The following is an 18,376-nucleotide window of genomic DNA, read 5'->3' as shown; positions in this document are numbered from 1 at the left end:
CCCGATGCCGCTATCCATGAGCGGCACTTGCATCCAGGAAACTAATAAACTTTCAGGACTCGGTATGAATATCACTGATCACCTCTTATGGAATGATCACATATTCAATATTGTAAAAAATGCTGCTAGGTGCTTAGGATTTCTCCAACGATGCAAGAAATTTTTCAACTCTTCTGATCTGGCTCTAATTTATAAAGCCTTCATTCGTCCAAAACTTGAATAAAACTCGCATATTTGGGCAGGAGCCCCTAAAACAAGTTTAAGTATCTCGAATAGGATCCAAAAAAAAACTTTGAAAATGATAGGCGATAGAACTACAACCGAAACAATTAGGTCACTTGAACACCGCCGCAATGTTTCATGCCTTTCGTTGTTCTACCAATATTTTTACAAACAGTGTTCTATCGAATTAGCCAGTTGCATTCCACCCCTAAAACAATTCAGCCGTAATACTCGTATTTCTAGGAATGCACATCAGTTTAACCTTGAGCTCAATTTCGGACGTACTGTCAAGTATAGAGATTCTTTTTTAACCGCACATCGAGAATGTGGAATGCTTTACCCAAATCTGTTTTTTTCTATAATTTTGATATTCAAAACTTTTTAGACCAATGTGCATCGGTATCTCTTCTTTAATCCTAACGCTCGTACTGTGTTTAAACTTTCAACATTTTAAGGGTATTAATAACCCCTTGAGTGCCCGTTTATTATTAAAAAAATGAATCGTTTACGATTTTTTACCATAGTGTTGGAAGTATGAGAACAAAATCGAATAATTTTTTTATTTCTGTTGCTGATTGTTGTTATCATATTGTCACTCTAACAGAGACATGGTTAAATGATGAGTTTTCTTTCAACCGAATTTTTCACATCTGATTATATGTTTTTCGAAAAGATCGCTGCTCCGTACAGACGGGATAAAAATAGAGGAGGAGGTGTTTAATTTGCTATTCGATCTGATATTTGTATAAGTAGCGAAATTATTTTATCTAATACTAATATTGAACAAATGTGTGTACATATGTGTAGATTTATCTATTTTATCTTAGCAAAATATTCATATTTATTTTTTTTCTTCCCCATTATCTCAATGTTCAATTTCTGATGCTCACATAAAAAATATTAATGATTATTATTATTGTAATTCTTGGAGAATTTCAAAAAGAGGCTGGGATGTGACCCACACTGATAACTTCCGATCCCGTCTATCGATTTGTCTTGCTTAAAAGTTTGTCTATTTGTACTCGTATCAATTTTTACCAAATTTGCGTACTATTTTTTGTAGATTTTATTTTTTATGTAAAAACGGACTGTTGGATTTTTATAAATATTAAAAATTACTGAATATGGAAAACAATATTTTCTGTGAAATAAAATAAGTTTGAAGCCAATATTTTTTATTTTTGAAAAGCTATTTGAGTCGAAAGTAAATTTTTACCAAGTTTTAGTATGGTTTTTTTCGAGTTTTATTTTTTGTAAAAAATACTGTCAATACTGATATTTAAGTCGAAAATCAATTTTTACCAACTTTTGTTAAATTTTTCTTAAGGTTTTTAATTTTTTGTACAAAAACTGTCAATTCGATTTTTGTTCAAAATTTTACTGAATGTTAACAACAATATTTTTTGAAAGATGAAAGTAGTTTAAAGCCAATATCTCAAAGTTTTGAAAATATGTTTGAGTCGAAAATCAATTTTTATCAACTTTTATGAATTTTTTTTTTAGGCTTTTATTTTTGTAAAAAAAATGTCCATTCGATTTTCGGAATGTTAAAAACAATATTTCTTATAAGATAAATAAGTTTGAAGCCTTCATTTCAAGTTTTTGAAAAGATATTTGAATCGATATTCAATTTTTACTAACTTGCAGTAATGTTTTTTTTAGATTTTTATTTCTTATAAAAAAAAAACTGTCAATTCGATTTTTCTCAAAATTTTATCACATTTTTGTTCAGTTTTTTTGATTTAAAAAAAATAGTTTAAATGTATTTTTTTAATATCACGTTACAATATATTATATACAATTTAATTCAAGTCTCTAGCGTTTTTGGTTCGTAAGATATTTAGGGTTAACCAAGATTTTCACCTTTTTTTCAATCTGCTATAGTAAAAAAAAACACCCACGCAATTTTCTTGAGAGCCCTTTCTGCATCTTTCTGCCTTATTATCTGTATAACAAAATTTATTTGAAATCGATATCTTTTCTGGCTCTTCAGCTATGGACGACGAAAAAAACCTCGCGAACGTACGGAAGTACGAAATTCCGTACACACGCAAGCACAGACATCTCTCTAAAAATCTTTTATTTCGACTCTAGGGACCTTGAAACGTCGAGAAATGAATTTGACAAATCGGACCCATTAGAATAACTTCCGTTGGCAGTTTTTAATGACAAGAATTACTCTTGAAGGATTTGTCAATTCCTCGCAAGAGGCAGTACCCGCGATTTTTTTTTTAAATTAAGGTGGCACAGGCAGGGATTGAACCCAAGACCCCTTTTTATTATTAATTTTTTTTTTATTAATTATTAATTTATTTAATGTAAAATAGTTATTTACAAATGATGAAAAACAATTTTCCTTATAACTTGTCTAAAGAATTTGAGTATAATTTAATAGATAGTTTAATGGCTTTGAATTTGTTTCAAATTAATATAATTTGTAATTTTATTTGACATATTTTAGATCTAGTTTTTATTGCTAAAAATCTCGAAGCTCAATTAGATGAGCTTAAAGTTAGCAGATGACATTTTACGTGATTAAGCACTTGAGATTAAATTTAATTTTTCTGTTAAAAATGCTGATTTTGTTTCTATGAATAGATGTTTTGAATCTGTAAATTGGGAAATAATTTTAAATTGCAATAACTTGGAGATAACATAGTGAAATATTTCGGAATATATTGGATCAGGCTGTTTTTATTTTGTTCCCACAAAGAAATTTAAAAATTCAAAAAGACCGATTTGGTTTAATAAAAGTTTATCGAGGCGTTAAAATGTTATTACTGAACTTGTTTAACATATACATATATGTTATAAATTTATATTTATATTACAAAAAAAAATTAAATCTGTGTAACATTTTAAATGAAAATTACCTACTATTGTGAACTACCCAATATGATATTAGTCCAATGTGACATTTCTTGTCAAACTAATTGATAATGTTATAATTATAAACGTTATCTTTTAACCTTCTTGAATAAAAAGAAGGTCATTCTAATTCTGATTCTTATTATATTCAACACGACACCACTTTTTGAAATACCAACGAATTTTGAATTAAAGTAATTATAACGAAGTATAAAATAAATTGATTTTTATTTTTCATTAATTGGAAATCTAAATAGAAAATTTAACTGGCGAAAAGAAACAGAACTTCATAAAAAAAAGTAAAATTTCTGTCTCAATTCGCGAACAATTTAATAGAAATAGAAAGATTATGAATTTTTAAAAAGATTTACTTATAGACAGTATATTAGGTCTCTGGAGTCGAAAATAAAGAGTATTTTAAAAGTTTTTTGGTCATTTTTGAATACTAAAAGAAAATTAATTGGGGTTCCACCTATTGTATCTTACAACAGGGAACTTAAGTGATATTTGTAATAATTTTGCCTTATTTTTTCAATCAAACTTTGCTGATTTGGGAATTAATTATGATTAAGATTTAATAATTTTAATTCTAATATAAATGCTCGTAGACTTTGTTTATGCTTAGATGATGAGTTGTTAGCTTTATCATCTCTGGAAAACAGTTTCTCCTCTGCGTCACATAATGTTCCTCCACTTCTTATAAAATTTTGTAAATACAATTTAGCAGTTCCTATGTGTTCTATTTTCAACATGTCTTTGTGACAAGCTATAATTTTAAATGCTTGGAAACATTCTCTGATTACTTCTCAAGCATAAGTCTGGATCAAACGCATGTGTGGAAAATTATAGATCTATTGCTAAACTTCAGTTAATTCCAAAATTATTTGAAGAAATTGTAAAAAATGAACTGTATAATTAAGTTCTAAATCATATTTCTTAGCATCAGCATGGCTTTGTGAGTCTTAGATCGACAGCAACCAATTTATCATTATTTACGAATTATTGTCTTTTGTAGTTTAGAAAATCGCTTGCAGTCGACGTTATTTACACCAATTTGTCGGAGGCTTTTGACCTCAAAACTTAAGCTGCTAGGTTGCACTCTGCTCTCCTTGATTGGATTAAAAGTTATTTGGTTGGATGTAGTCAATATGTTAAAATTGGTGTTGTTTTATCAAATAAAATAAAACAATTTTCAGGTGTTCCTCAAGGCCGCCACCTTGGGCCACTCCTTTTTATTTTTTTTATTAATGTTTTGCACAAATTATATTTCTTATGCAAAGTGTCTCTTATATGCTGATGATCTCAAGATTTTTAGCTGTGTAAGATCTCCAAACAGATAGTGACTGAATTGTCAACTGGTGTACTATTAATAGTTTATCTTTCAATATTAAAAAATGAGGGGTGCTTACATTTCTTGAGATACTATATCCATTAAATTACAATTACAAAATTGATAATAATCCATTACAAGGCAAGGCAAAAAGATCTTGGAGTTTTCTTTGAATATAAAATGAGTTTTTCGCTTATATTTAGAAATTCTAAATCTTTTGAAGATCCATATACTCTAAAAATCCCTAAACGAGGCCAACAGTAACATTAAAGCGATTCAAGACTTATGAGGATTATATAGTACGACCATTTAAGATTCCCACTCTTTGTGATCGGCCAATCAAGGGAAACCAATAAGTTAAAATCTATCAGAAGGTGGCAACATTTTTCTATTGGAACAAACATAAAACAAACCTAAGAAATCTTTTTTCGACACCTAGTCTATTTATATGTATCATGTAATAAGGACCCAAATAATACAACCACTTTCAATGAATCGTTCAATAAAACCTAATATTTTACTAACCATTTTTATTATGTGACTAAAATGGTCAGTAAAAGTTAATTTTTGATCTTAAATAATTCATAGGTCTAGGTCCGAAAAAATAGTAAGTTTTTTTCTAATTTTGTCGAATTTAGCGTTTTGCACTTCTCAATGTGCAAAAGATTAGTACTGTACCATTCTCATAGTTAAGGTCGGTTTGAATTAGTTCACAATTAGTTTAAGATATTACTGGTCGAAACAATTCTTTAAATTCTTTAAAATGGAAGGAAGGTAATTTATAAATAAAACGAATAACAGTGGACTAAGTTGGTTTCCCTGTGGAACATCAGAGTTCACTGAAAATTTCCAAAAAAAAGCCTGTAATATCTGTCACTTAAGCTTGATAACATCCGAGAAAAAATCTTGTCGGTGTGTCAAATTTGCTACAATTTTTTTAAAAACATAGTATAGCTTAGTTAATCCGTAATTAAGCAGTCAACTCGTAGATTTTTTTCGCAGCCGTTAATGCAAAATGTGGATATTCAAAAAGATTTATTACTGTCGATTTAAAAAAAAAACAAGGCGGATTATCACAGAAGGCAGAAGAGCAATTAAAAGAAAGGGTGTCACAGACATGATATTCAAATAATTGTGGAATGACTGACAGCTCGTTGTCAATGGGGCCAATCTTTTTTCGCACTCCCTCTGTCTTAAACTCCTAAAAAATCTTTACATACATAAATCCGCTGGTCCGGATGGTATAACCGCTATTGTTCTGAAGAGTTGTTCTTCAACACTGGCAAAACCACTACGTAAGCTTTTTCATCTGTCCTACTCCTCAGTTCTAGTTCGGAGTGGATGGAAAACCGCATTTGGCCAGCCTATTCCCAAAAAAGGCGAATCTTCCTCACCCTCTAATTACCGACCGATTGCATTTACGTCCCTTCTTTTTCAAAGTCATAGAAACGCTGATTAATTATCAGCTTAAGAAATACCTTTGCAACGGAATCTTCTCAATGACTGGCAATACGGCTTTCGTAGCAATAGGTGCATTGGTGATCTCATGGTTCATCTCACCGAACAGCGGAGCAAATCTTTACATTGTTTTGGAGAAAGTAAGATTATTGGACTTGATATTTCAAAGGCATTTGATAAAGTGCATCTTGCTCTCTTATCGAAAATGCGTGCTTTCGGTATCGACAAATCTCTTCTTGGTTGGATTAGAAACTTTCAATACAAGTTGTTTTGGACGGATTCAAGTCTGAAACCCATTAAATAAATGCTGGTGTGTCCCAGGGCTTCGTTTTGTTTTCGACCCTTTTCCTCATTTTTATAAATGATCTCCTGTCTCGTGCGTCTAATCCAATACATTGACGATACCACTCTTAGTTTTTCATATTCGTTTCCAGAAGCACAACCCTCCTTTTATGATGTGGAACTGCAACGGCAAAATATGATAAGCTCATTAAATTCCGAACTACAAAGCATTGTACAATGGGGAAAAAAAAAACTGTGTGGAATTTAATGATTCGAAAACCCAATGCTGTCTTGTATCGTTAAAGCGAGATAAACCCTCTTTGCCATCATCTATCAGTGGCACTTGCATCGACGAAACTGAAAATCTTGATATCCTCGGAATGTGCATCAACAACCACCTTTTGTGGAGCGATCACATACGCGATATCGCCAAAAATGCTGCAAGATTTCTAGATTTTTTTAGACTTTGGAAGAAAGTTTTCCCTCCGTCTGATCTGGCTACAATCTACAAAACAATAAGTCCGAAACTTGAATATAACTCTCATCTCTGGGCTGGTACTTTTTTACCGTTATTTAACGGCCTATGCTCTAGTGAAATAGCCAGTTGCATTCCTCTCCTTAAACAATTTAACCTCATACCCTCGCATTCATTTTGCTATAAGCTAAACCGCGTACAAAAAAGTCTTCGAAATATTTGTAGTCCTCTTATCATATTTTGCATTTTTATATTATATTCATTTTATTTTTAGCAGATATCATCAAATGTAAAAAAAAACTGAAAATACAAAACAACCCTTAGAACTAAAACCTTATGAATTTACTTTATTAAAATGTTACCTAGTTAACTCGTTTTATCTGTCAAAGTTTTCCTAAGTTAACCGACAATTTTTTCACCTATGATAAGGTATACTTAAGATTTCCTGGAAATCACGAAACCAAAATTATTCCCCGGCATGGGATAGAAAGGTTAAGCTAGTTAAAAGTTAGTTCTTTATCAGTTAACACTTTTGAAGTGAACTTCCAACTTTCCAATTTTCACTCTCATTGTGATGTGCAATACTTTATTTTACTGCACTAAAAAAATAACCTTATCTGACAAAAGATCTTTTTGAAATAAAATTTTATAGATAGCATGTGATGGGTCAGTCAGTCACCACGTGATAAAGTTAAAATTTAATTATATTCAACGGAGGTGGTGTTCACTTCGTATTTCTGTACCTATCTGGAGGTTTATTTTTTTGTTTTATTTATTTATCATCAGCATCAAAGGAAAAGTTTTTGTGTGCGGGCTAACTTAATATGGCAAAAGTTGAATAAAAATGCCTCATGCGATGTCTTTTAATCTTCTTTGTAAGCACTTTTTCAACTTTTGATTTGGGATTTCAACTTTTAATATATTTTTTTTTTTATTTTTGATTCAACAATTATAAAAACTTATTTAAGTTTTAGCTTGTGGCATCAGCTGTGTGATGTCCATAAAGAGGGCAAAGTTGAATGGAATAACTTTTGAAGCTTAAAGGATTCAAGGGATTTTCAGATTTAACGAATGTGCTAGAAACAAATTACAGGAAGTCCCTTTGATATAACATCATAAAGGAAAATGTGCACTTGAATGAGTTGTTGAGGTTTTATAAGTCCAAAACTGCCAGGCGTATAATTATGAAATTCATGCACCTGAACTTTGAAAAAATATATTTTAAGCAGAAAACTGTCGCTTCACATTTAATTAAAAACATTTTTTTATTTTTGCAGCTCCTTTGCGTTCATCCTGGTGGTCGAATAAGCTCCCAACAAGAACTCCAACAAACTCCACTGCTGCGACAAATTGACTTCAAAAAAATCCTAGAAAAGAAAGCCAAACCACCGTTTAAGCCACCTGAAGACCATCTTAATTGCGATCCTTGTCTGGAATTAGAAGAGATGATTGTCGAGACCAGACCTTTGCACAAAAAGAAGAAGCGTCTAGCTAAACAGCGTTCCGCTCAACGAGATAGTGATCCAGAAACAATCTTAGTCAAGGAGTTCATAGTCTACAATCGTTATAAGGAACTAAAACGAAAAGCTATGGAGAAGAAAGAAAACGACTGGCAAAAGGAACTCGAATTGGCAATGGCCAATTCCATTGTCAACAGTTTGGCTCCAATAAAAGAACGTGAAGTACCCTCATGTTCGAAGGAACAACCAGAAAGCTTGGACTACATTGATAGGACCCCTTCGCCAAAAACCTCATCAAATCCATAATAGGCACAAAAATTGTAGATATTTATTTTATTTATTTAGTTTTTACTTAAGAAAGAATTTTAAACTGCACTTTAATGTAGATTTGTAAAAATGGACCACAAAAATTAAAAAACAAAATCAAATCATGTAGTTAAGTTTAAATTGGAGTATAAAATCAATGTTATAAATGACAAATTTTTAAAGTTAACATAAGTTTATAAAGTAGATACCTTTGTATAAGCCCAAATTGTTTATAGGAAAATTTATAAGAATTTTTCAGGGAACAGGATTTCATCTCAATTGTAAATTACAATAAATTAGAAATGGATGCGTTCCAAAAAAATTTGTTAATTCTAAAAATAAGCTAATTTCTTTTTTACCTACATATATATATTTATATAATAAGGAAGATATCACTGTTAAATGTACCTTAGAATCAGATGGGTGTAAATATTGGTATAGTTTATTTAAGAACGTAAATAATATGATATGTAGTTGTAGTGCATGCATGAACAATTTCGTCTTTATAAATTCTATTAATTACTATGTAAGATCAAAACAATTAGGACTAAAAGAATTTATTTTAAATTAGACAAAATTTATAATAGAGATGAATATAAAACAAATAAAATTGTCAGCACTTATTATAACTCGTAACTATATTTTCATAAGAAATATGTATTCATATTGTCACCACCAGCTGTATTATTATAATTATTACATTTGACCTAAAGAAATGTTTTATTTTAGAGTAAAAATTAAATAAAATCGATTTTTAAATTAAAGTTGTTTCAATTGTATCTCTATACACAGAGGCGCAAAATTTTAAAAAACCTATTGTCAAGGGTTTTGATAATTTACTAGTTAGCAATTTGCTAAATAATTATCAATTTACTAAGATTTTAAACATTAGCTAAGTAGTAAATTGTTAATTGGCTTTTTTAACAAAACAAACTACCAAACATGCCTAAAAAGTGACAGTTCATAAAAATAAACGAAGCGAACACACTTAAACGGACGTATTAATTGTAATTCCCAACTGTTGAAATGGCTGAGCCATTTTATCTAAAAATTTGTAAGTAATTTAACGACACTCACCAATATGTGGTTTGCTGTCAAAAACAACTAAAATTTGTGTTTTCACTTAATTTAGAATTTAAAAAAATATTAGTAATGCTTTAAATTATTTTTATAAAATTCGTTTCTAACGCAAAGAGCAAATATTCAGGTTCTTAAGAAGAAACCTTGAATAAGAGATCGTCAATTTGACAAGTCAGGTTGCCTTTAAATTCCAAAAACTAGCCTCCAATTATTATTTTAATTATTTTTTTGACACACATAAATAGTGAACAAGCCCCAACAAACCCCCCTTTGACAGAGGTACCATCGACTTCAAGAGCTTATCGCAATAGATTGATGTTGCCAACAGTTGCCAAGGTATGTGATCGATACGGTTTATCGACGCGATCTGCTGCTGCTGTCGCTTCTGCTGTTTTAGCTGATGTCGGCTTGGTTTCTTCCAAATATCAACTCTTGTTACAGACAAAAATAAGATCAACCGAGATATATCGAAATCACGTAAAGAAGCTTTAAAAGATATTGGAGGTATTGCTATAAAAAGCATTTATTTTGAAGGAAGACCCTGATAAATGAGAAAATAGGGGCGCGTTATCACCTTAAAGAAATTTTTCAAGAACACATCTCAATTTTTGGCAGAACCTGGATCAATTTACTTGGAACACACAACACCAGGTCGTGGCACCGCGAAAGGGATTTTTCCTTCCATCACAACCTTTTTAGAGATTCAAGGTTGGAAATTAGATGACGTGCTTTGCTTTGGATGTGACGGAACTGCAACTAACACTGGTTGGAAGGGAGGCGTCATTCAATAGTTAGAGGAGTTCTTAAAGAGACCGCTGCAATGGTGTATTTGCATGCTTCACTCCAATGAGTTACCTCTTCGTCATTTATTCTTGACATTAGATGGTCGCACTTCGGGTCCTAGAGAATATTCTGGCCCTATTGGGAAGCAATTAGCTGATTGCGAAAGTAGAACCACCGTGAGCTGTTGTTCAGTGGCTGGTACTGAGTCCATCAGAGAATTTTCTATTGCTTGTCAACTACGTCGTCAAAGTATACACTCCAATTTGGTTCGGAATCAAGCGATAGGCGCCTTTTAAGGATGGAGCCAAACATATTTTCCAATTAATTATGTACTCTCGATATTTACCCGAAAATTTAAGATGTGTTGTGGATTCTGTTATAGAAAGAAATGCTTATTTTGCACATCCAGAAAAGCTTATCAGTATGTTGTTTGATGAAAGGGACCACATTCGGGAGCTGGCACTGCGAAGAATAAAAAAAAACTAGGGAAGATCAAAATATCAACAAACGCAGGATATATAAATCACCAAAGGTCAACCTCTCTGCTAAAGATTATACCCAAATTATTTTGTGGAACGAATGTCAGGTAACATCACCCCCGGTTCTTCGACATATTTCTTTGGAAGACCTTCACATCATGGCAAAAGATAAGAGTTTGGAAATTGTTGACTTACCTTGTCACACCTAATCTGTGGAAAGATGTGTTAAACTGGTAACAGAGGCATCGCAGAGTGTAACTGAACCTACTTCTAGAGATGGCTTTATTAAAAACAAGTTGAAATGCCAAATTTTGGACACAAAAATAAGTTTAAATTCTAAGGTTATGTCATTAATTAAAAATTATTTCTTGCTTATTTTGTTTTTATGTGATTTGTTTAAATAATATAAATAATAAAATACGTTTAAAACTTAATTTTTTTTTATAGTTTTATTCAAACGGTTAAAGTTAAGGTTTTTAAGCCCATTAGCGTAAGGCGTTTTTTTTTATTTTTTAATACGAAAAATAACAACACTTCAAATACAATTTTTTTGTTAACATACGTGATTTTTTTTAAAACTTTCCCTAAATTTGGTACTCTTAATTTGGCTTCTTTCTACAAGAAAAACATATTAACTAATGGACCGATTTCAATAATCTTCTCTTTTTGTGCAATTTATAATGATTTTTGATAATCAAAAATTAAATTTGTTTTATTTAAAACAAAATATTAATTTTGTTTAAAAAACTCGATATTTCAGGGGTCAGCATTTGTTAACGAAATTAAAATGTAAAATGTACATTTATAAGGTTCAGAGATGTAAGTTTCCGTTGTTACAAAGCCAACCCGACTGAGGAAAACCGGAATAAGTTCAAACAAGCTAGAAAGACATGCAATGGTCATATTTGTCGAACCAAATTTTTGCATGATCAGAAATTAAGGCAAAAAATACAACATCGTCCCAAAGGTAGTAAAAATGCCTTATCATTTATAAAAAACGTACGAAACATCACATCATCCTCGGTTCCAAAACTCGTCCACAACGAAACTTTGTAAACTCGATTGATAAAGCCAATTTGCTTGCAGCACATTTTGCTGTTAATTTGACGCTACCGTAAATTGTCATGAGTCCTCCTGTTCTTGAGAGCGTAAATGATTGTTTGGGACGAATCTTCTTTCGCACTCGTGCAGATGCAAGAGTACTAAAAGACCTTAACATACACAAATCCACTGGCCTGGATAGTATTCCCTCTATTGTTCTGAAGAGGTGTTCTTCAACGCTGAAAAAACCACTGCGTGAGCTTTTCCATCTGTCCTATTCTACAGAACTCTTCTCGAGTGGATGGAAAATAGCATTTGTCCAGCCTATCCCTAAAAAAAGGACAATCCTCCTCCCCCTTAAACTATCGTCCAATTGCACTAACGTCCCTGCTTTCCAAGGTCATGGAAACACTGATTAATTATCAGCTTAAGAAATATCTTGAAGAACGGAAGCTTCTCAATGACCAACAGTATGGCTTTCGTTGCAATAGGTCTACTGGTGATCTCATGGTTCATCTCACCGAACAGTGGAACAAATCTTTACATCGTTTTGGAGAAAGTAAGATTATTGCACTTGATATTTCAAAAGCATTTGATGGAGTTTGGCACCAAGCTCTCTTATCGAGCGTGCTTTTGGTATTGATGAATCTCTTCTTCGTTGGATTAGAAATTACCTTTCTAACCGTTCAATACAAGTTGCATTAAATGGTTTCAAGTCTGAAATTCATAAAATAAATGCTGGTGTAATAAATTTTTAAGCAGACTTTGCTTTAAAGAAATTAGCAAGTTCTAGCGCCCCAGTCGTGCATTTTATTTCTTTCAAAATTGATTTGCTGATCAATACAAAAGATTTTAAATTAAATTAAATAATCTACTTCTGTAGTGAATTTGCTTTGGATGCTCTAGAACTGAGATTTAAACACGAATTTCAATAACATAAACGTCCCAAAAACAGCAAAAGTGACACTTTTGTTAAACTCATGGCTAAATTCAAGTTTCAAACATTTTTAAGTTTTTTTGACTAAGATCAAAATGCGAGTAAGCAGACTGATAGTGATATTAATAATAGACTCCCGAAAATTGAGTTCGAAAAAAATAATGAAAAAAACGCCCGATAGTTCTTCATATCATGTAGCGTTCTTTGCATTAACAGAAATGGAAACATAAAAAGTATATTTTATTTTTGAAAAAGCAAAATTGGTAAAAGTTAAAGTAACGATTTCGTGTTTCTAATTTTACACAACTGTTAAGAGATAGTAAGATGTTGAAATTAGCAAAATCACCTTTTTAGCCCAGTAAAACGCTAGAAATGGGTTTACCAATTTACTAAATCGTTTAAAATGTTACTCCAATCATTCGATGAGCTAAATTAGTGAGTTGAATGAATTTAAACGGTTATTTAAAGATTATTTTGATAAAAACAAAATTCCTTAAAAATTGTTACATCCAACGACCACAACAACAATATTTAAAAAAAAAACGACAGATGATAAAATGGAGACCCTCCTTTAACATCTCAAGCAAAAAAAGCTCTATCCTAAAAAGAGAAGAAGCTTGAAGTCCCTGCTGCAGTAGAATAAGTGCCAACAGCAGCAGCAGGAAAAAGTGAGCCCGTCAATTGGAGCAACAAAAAAAGCAAAAGCAAGAACTACGACAGATTCATCGACACCAGAAGCAGCAAAAGTCCAAAAAGGAAAAGTTGTCACCAATTAGGACATAAAACCTTGATTTATATAAAACAGTCGGCAACTAATGGTAATTTTTGCATTCAAATTATATTCGGTACAGTGCTTCTCAATGGGCAAATACAAATTAGTTAAAAAGGTTCTAAAAGAGGTGACGGCTGAGCTCTACAGCTTCACTCCTACAGGAGTCCAGGGTGTTCCTCATAACATTATCGCCCCAAATTAATTTTAAAAGCCTGAGAGACATTTTAAGCCTCTAATAATAATCTGAGACATAAAAAAGGTAGGGCGAGGTTTTTAAATGTCATATCATGATGTTAAGGAATGCAAATGCGGCACATAAAGCTCTACTACAAGCCCCTGGGTCTATAGCAAAAGAGGAAAAGCATTTTTGCTGACTTAAGGCCAACTAACAAATACAAAGCCAGATAAAAAAACAAGGTCAAGTCTAGCGCAACTTAGACCATAATAGGTGCCCTTGCGGAGTCGCACCTAAATGCCCTAGATTTGACTGCAAATTCACTGATATGAATAAGGAAGAGCAAACCAATTATTCAACGTAAGCTAATTAAATAAATAAAAATAGCGAAAGTATCGTGATGGTTAGTGCGTAGCGTAGGACTGTCATGCCATCTAAAAAGTTCTTGTCACTGGTTATGTCGTTTGCGAGGAATAAACAAATCCGTCAAGAATAATTGTTGTTATAAAAAGGACTTTCTTAAATAAGCCGTTCAAGTTCGGTTTAAAACTGTAGGTCCCCTCCGTCCCTGACAACATAACTCGCACACACGAATAGTTGAGATTTTTAAGTCGCTAGCCTCTAGGTCCTTGGCCCTAGGCCCTAGGCCCTAGTCCTCATTGGGCTGTTGCGCCACCTTATTAAAACTATTTCTATAATTTTGTCTATTCAATTTTTTCTTTTGAAAAAGTCTTGACTTAAATACGTGTAACAAAACAAATCAAAAAAATGTTTTAAGGGTAAGTATAGTGTTTGAAAAAATATATATAAGCTTACTTTGCCATCCGAATGTTGTTCAACCAAAGAGGTGCACCACTTTGGAGTCCTTATCCTATAGATGAATTGCTGTAATTTTATTAAGAGTATTTTGTTTTGTTTTGATATGTAATTTAATTTTTTTTTCTTTTTTTTTCTTATCAAAATCTTTTTCTTCTATTTTATAATTTTTTTATTTCTACTTTGAAAAAAACCATTATTTATCTACCTATTCATTTATTTCATTATTAATTACACTTGGACACTTTACATATATTCATATACTTTTTTTTATTTTGCTTGCTCTCAAGAGGTAGGAAGGAAGAGGGGTGTTGCTCTGGTAAGTATTTTCATATTGTATTCTCCAGGTCTAGGTTCATTCGGTATTACAGTTAATTACGAATTTAGGACTTCAGGTAAGTAACTTCGGGTAGAGGGATTTTTATAAGTTTTTTTATTATTTTTTTTCCAGGTTTTTAAAATGGTTTTCCTTTTTTTTGTAGGTTAAGTCATTTGTGTCAAGCTTTTTTTTCTCAATTTTTTCGTCTAGCAGGGGGGGGGGATTTAGGACAAGCACTTTTATGTATGGGTTATATTATAACACCACTATATTTTGTTTTATTTTTTCTTTGGTTTAATTTATTGAAATTTGTATAATATTACAATTTTACTCCGACACTTTTAGTTGGGTATATAGATTATTTGAATGGATAATTTAATTTACATTATAGCCCTTGTTTCAATTTTATTTTTTTTTTGTTCTTTTCTTTTTCTTAGAGCTTTATTTCACGAATAAAATAAATTTTTTTAAACTTACATACATTTTTTTTCCTTTGTCTCTGGCCAAACTATTTCGATTCCTGAGATTTTAAAGCTCCCCGACCGCACTGCTTAGAGAAAAAATTCCAACTTTGAGAAAAAAAGCCTGACACACAAAAAAATGATATGTGAACCCTAATTACTCTACTTATTATAAGAACTTAATAAAATATATGTGCCCTTAATCTCACAGATAAATAAATATATCATAAGAATTTTAATTGTTTCTACTCGAGCCCCACAAAATGAATTAAATATTAAAATTAATTTTATTTATTTTTGATTTACAAAGTTTTTCGTATTGTTTGGAATAAATTTGTAGCAACGGAATGAAACAAAATGTATCACTTTTTAAATTTGCTGCTATAAATAAAATTTTATATGTACATTTTAGAATTGTCTCCTTGCATTTTCACACTGAAATCGTTATTACGGGCGATTTCAATGTTCACAATTCTTCGTTGCTTCTCCATTCCAAGGCAGTAATTTTTGATCATTTGTAAAAAACATGAGGAATTCTTCCTCTTCCTCGGTTCCTACGCTTGTTGTCAATGACACTCCTTTAGTTAGCTCTATTGATAATGCTAACTTGTTTACAAAGCAGTTCGCCAAAAACTCCATCTTACCAGTGTCATGGCTCCCCCATTTCTTGAACACATAAATAATTCTATGGGACCAATCTATTTTCGTATTCGTATCGTAAAGATCTCAACATTCATAAATCCGCTTGTCTGGATGGTATCCCCGCTAATATTCTGGAGAGGTGTTCTTTTACGCTAGCACAACCACTGCGTAAGCTTTTCCATCTATTCTATTCTTCTGGGGCTCCTTCCGAGTAGTCAGCCAATAACACTAACGTCCCTTCTTTATAAGGTCATGGAACCGCTTATTAATTATCAGCTTAATGACCGGCAATACGGCTTTCGTAGCTATAGGTATACTGGTGATCTCATGGTTCATCTCACCGAGCTGTGCAACAAATCATTACATCGTTTTGGAAAAAGTAAGATTATGCCACTTGATATTTCAAAAGCATTTGATAATGTTTGGCATCTTGCTCTCTCATTAAAACTGAGTGCTTTTGGTATTGACGAATCTCTTCTTCGTTGAATTAGAAAATTTCTTTCGAACCGTTCAATACAATTTGTTTTGGACGGATTCAAGTCTGAAGCCCATAAAGTGAATGCTGGTGTGCCCCAGGGCTCCGTTTTGTCTCCGACCCTCATTTTTATAAATGATCTCCCGTCTGCTACTTCTAATCCAATACACTGTTTTGCTGACGATAGCACTCTTTGCTTTTCATATTCGTTTCCAGGCTCACAACCCTCCTCTTCGGATGTGGAACTGCAAAGGCAAAATATGATAAGCTCTTTAAATACCGACCTAAACCCCATTGTACTATGAGGAATAAAAACCGTGGGGAATTTAATGCTTCGAAAACCCATTGCTGTATCGTTAAAGCGAGATAAACCCTCTTTGCTCCTGCCTATGAGTGGCACTTGCATCAACGAAACTGAAGATCTTGACATCCTAAGAATGTGCATCAGCAACCAGCTTTTGTTAAGCGATCACATGCACGATGTCGCCAACTTATTTAAGGATCTTGCACAGTATTCAAAGAAGAGCTATTAAAATGATTGCTGACATTAACATCAACAAGACGATTACGCCACTCGAACATCGTCGTAAAGTTTCTTGCCTTACCCTTTTTTAACGTTATTTAACGGACTTTGCTCTTATGAAATAGCCAGTTGCTTCCCCCCTTATACAATTTAACCGTAATACTCGCACTTCTAGGAATGCCCATCAGTTTACCCTTGAGCCCAACTTCGGCCGTACTATGCGAATGTGGAATGCTTTGCCAAGCCCTATCTTTCCCTATCATATCAATGTTCAGGAATTCAAAATAAATGAAGGTCGTCCTCCCCTCAACGGCATTGCATAGATAAATAGCATTTTCTAATATGTTGGAAATAATTTGTACAAATAATTTGTTTTATTTCGTTGTTCCTAATAATTTGAGTTTTCTATCAACTACCAAACTAAGAAATGTCTTCAGAAGTAATGATTAGTGACGACGACGAGGTGGTGGTAAAACATTAATTTAAAAATTCTGCTCTGGAAATATTTTTTTTTGCAAATTCATTAAGAGTTTTAAATGTGCTTCGTGATCAAATTTTAAAGTGTTAGAAGAAACGAAAATTTTAAAAACTTGAATGCTTACAGTAATTTTCTAAAACCAAAAAATTTATTAATTTATTTGAAAAATTTGTGTCTCCCCGGGAAATTGAGAAACACACAAAATTTGCAAATATATGCAATGCATTTAATTGTTTTTAATTTATCTATTAGATATTTCAGAAAGGCTATTGGTATAACGACCGCTTATACAATTAAGTTACATTTTAAAATTTTTAAAATAAAATTTTACATACAAAATGCTTACCCTACGACCACAAAGAACTTTTCAGTTCCCAGAATTTCTCTGAATAATTTATTGCTTTTTTTGTCTGTCGCGGAAAGAACGTTACTTTTTCGCGCGAATCTGAGATAAAGATTCATAGTTCATCCTTAATTAAAAATAAAAATCACAATTTTAAAAATAATTAACCAATCAATTTTAAGATAAGATAACTAAAAATTTACTAAACACTACGCTAGGCGTATTCTTAAATGACTTTTGCAGAAGCTATCCTAGGATAATTATTCAATAACAATTGAAACAATCTTAAACATATAAAGCTCAATTTGTCTTTCACGTTTAAAGAATTCAATTTGTTTTCATTGACCTCGCAGAAAGCCCCAAGATTCATGTCTTACAACAACTGCCCATTAAATTGCCCAAAGTGTGTCCTACTCCATCACGAACAGCCACTTTAACCCAGCCTACTCCTTATACTCTGAATGTTTTATAAAGTAGCACCCTTAACCCTTTTTATTTATACATACACATTTCTATATTTTTTCATATTTTTAATACTACTTGTTTAGTGCCATAGAAATAAAATTTGTATAAAAGGGGACACGAGATAATTTTTATTTTATTTCCAAAATAAAAATAAAAACAACAAAAAATATACCTACTTAATTTATT

The 18,376-nt window shown here is 32.0% G+C and overlaps 1 protein-coding gene across 1 annotated transcript in view; it reads left to right on the top strand.

The window, feature by feature from the left end:
- LOC129942084 (serine/threonine-protein kinase 32A) overlaps nucleotides 1–9,106 on the top strand; it is a 171,231-nt gene extending 162,125 nt beyond the window's left edge. Inside the window, exon 10 of the mRNA XM_056050884.1 lies at nucleotides 7,913–9,106. Within this exon, the coding sequence (XP_055906859.1) occupies nucleotides 7,913–8,401 (489 nt within the window). The 3' untranslated portion in view covers nucleotides 8,402–9,106. The remainder of the gene's footprint in view (nucleotides 1–7,912) is intronic.
- Nucleotides 9,107–18,376: the final 9,270 nt, after the last annotated feature.

The sequence above is a fragment of the Eupeodes corollae genome, chromosome 1 (genome assembly GCF_945859685.1).
Source record: "Eupeodes corollae chromosome 1, idEupCoro1.1, whole genome shotgun sequence".
In the NCBI taxonomy this organism is placed as follows: Eukaryota; Metazoa; Arthropoda; class Insecta; order Diptera; family Syrphidae; genus Eupeodes; species Eupeodes corollae.
This window is presented reverse-complemented; position numbering and strand designations above follow the sequence as displayed.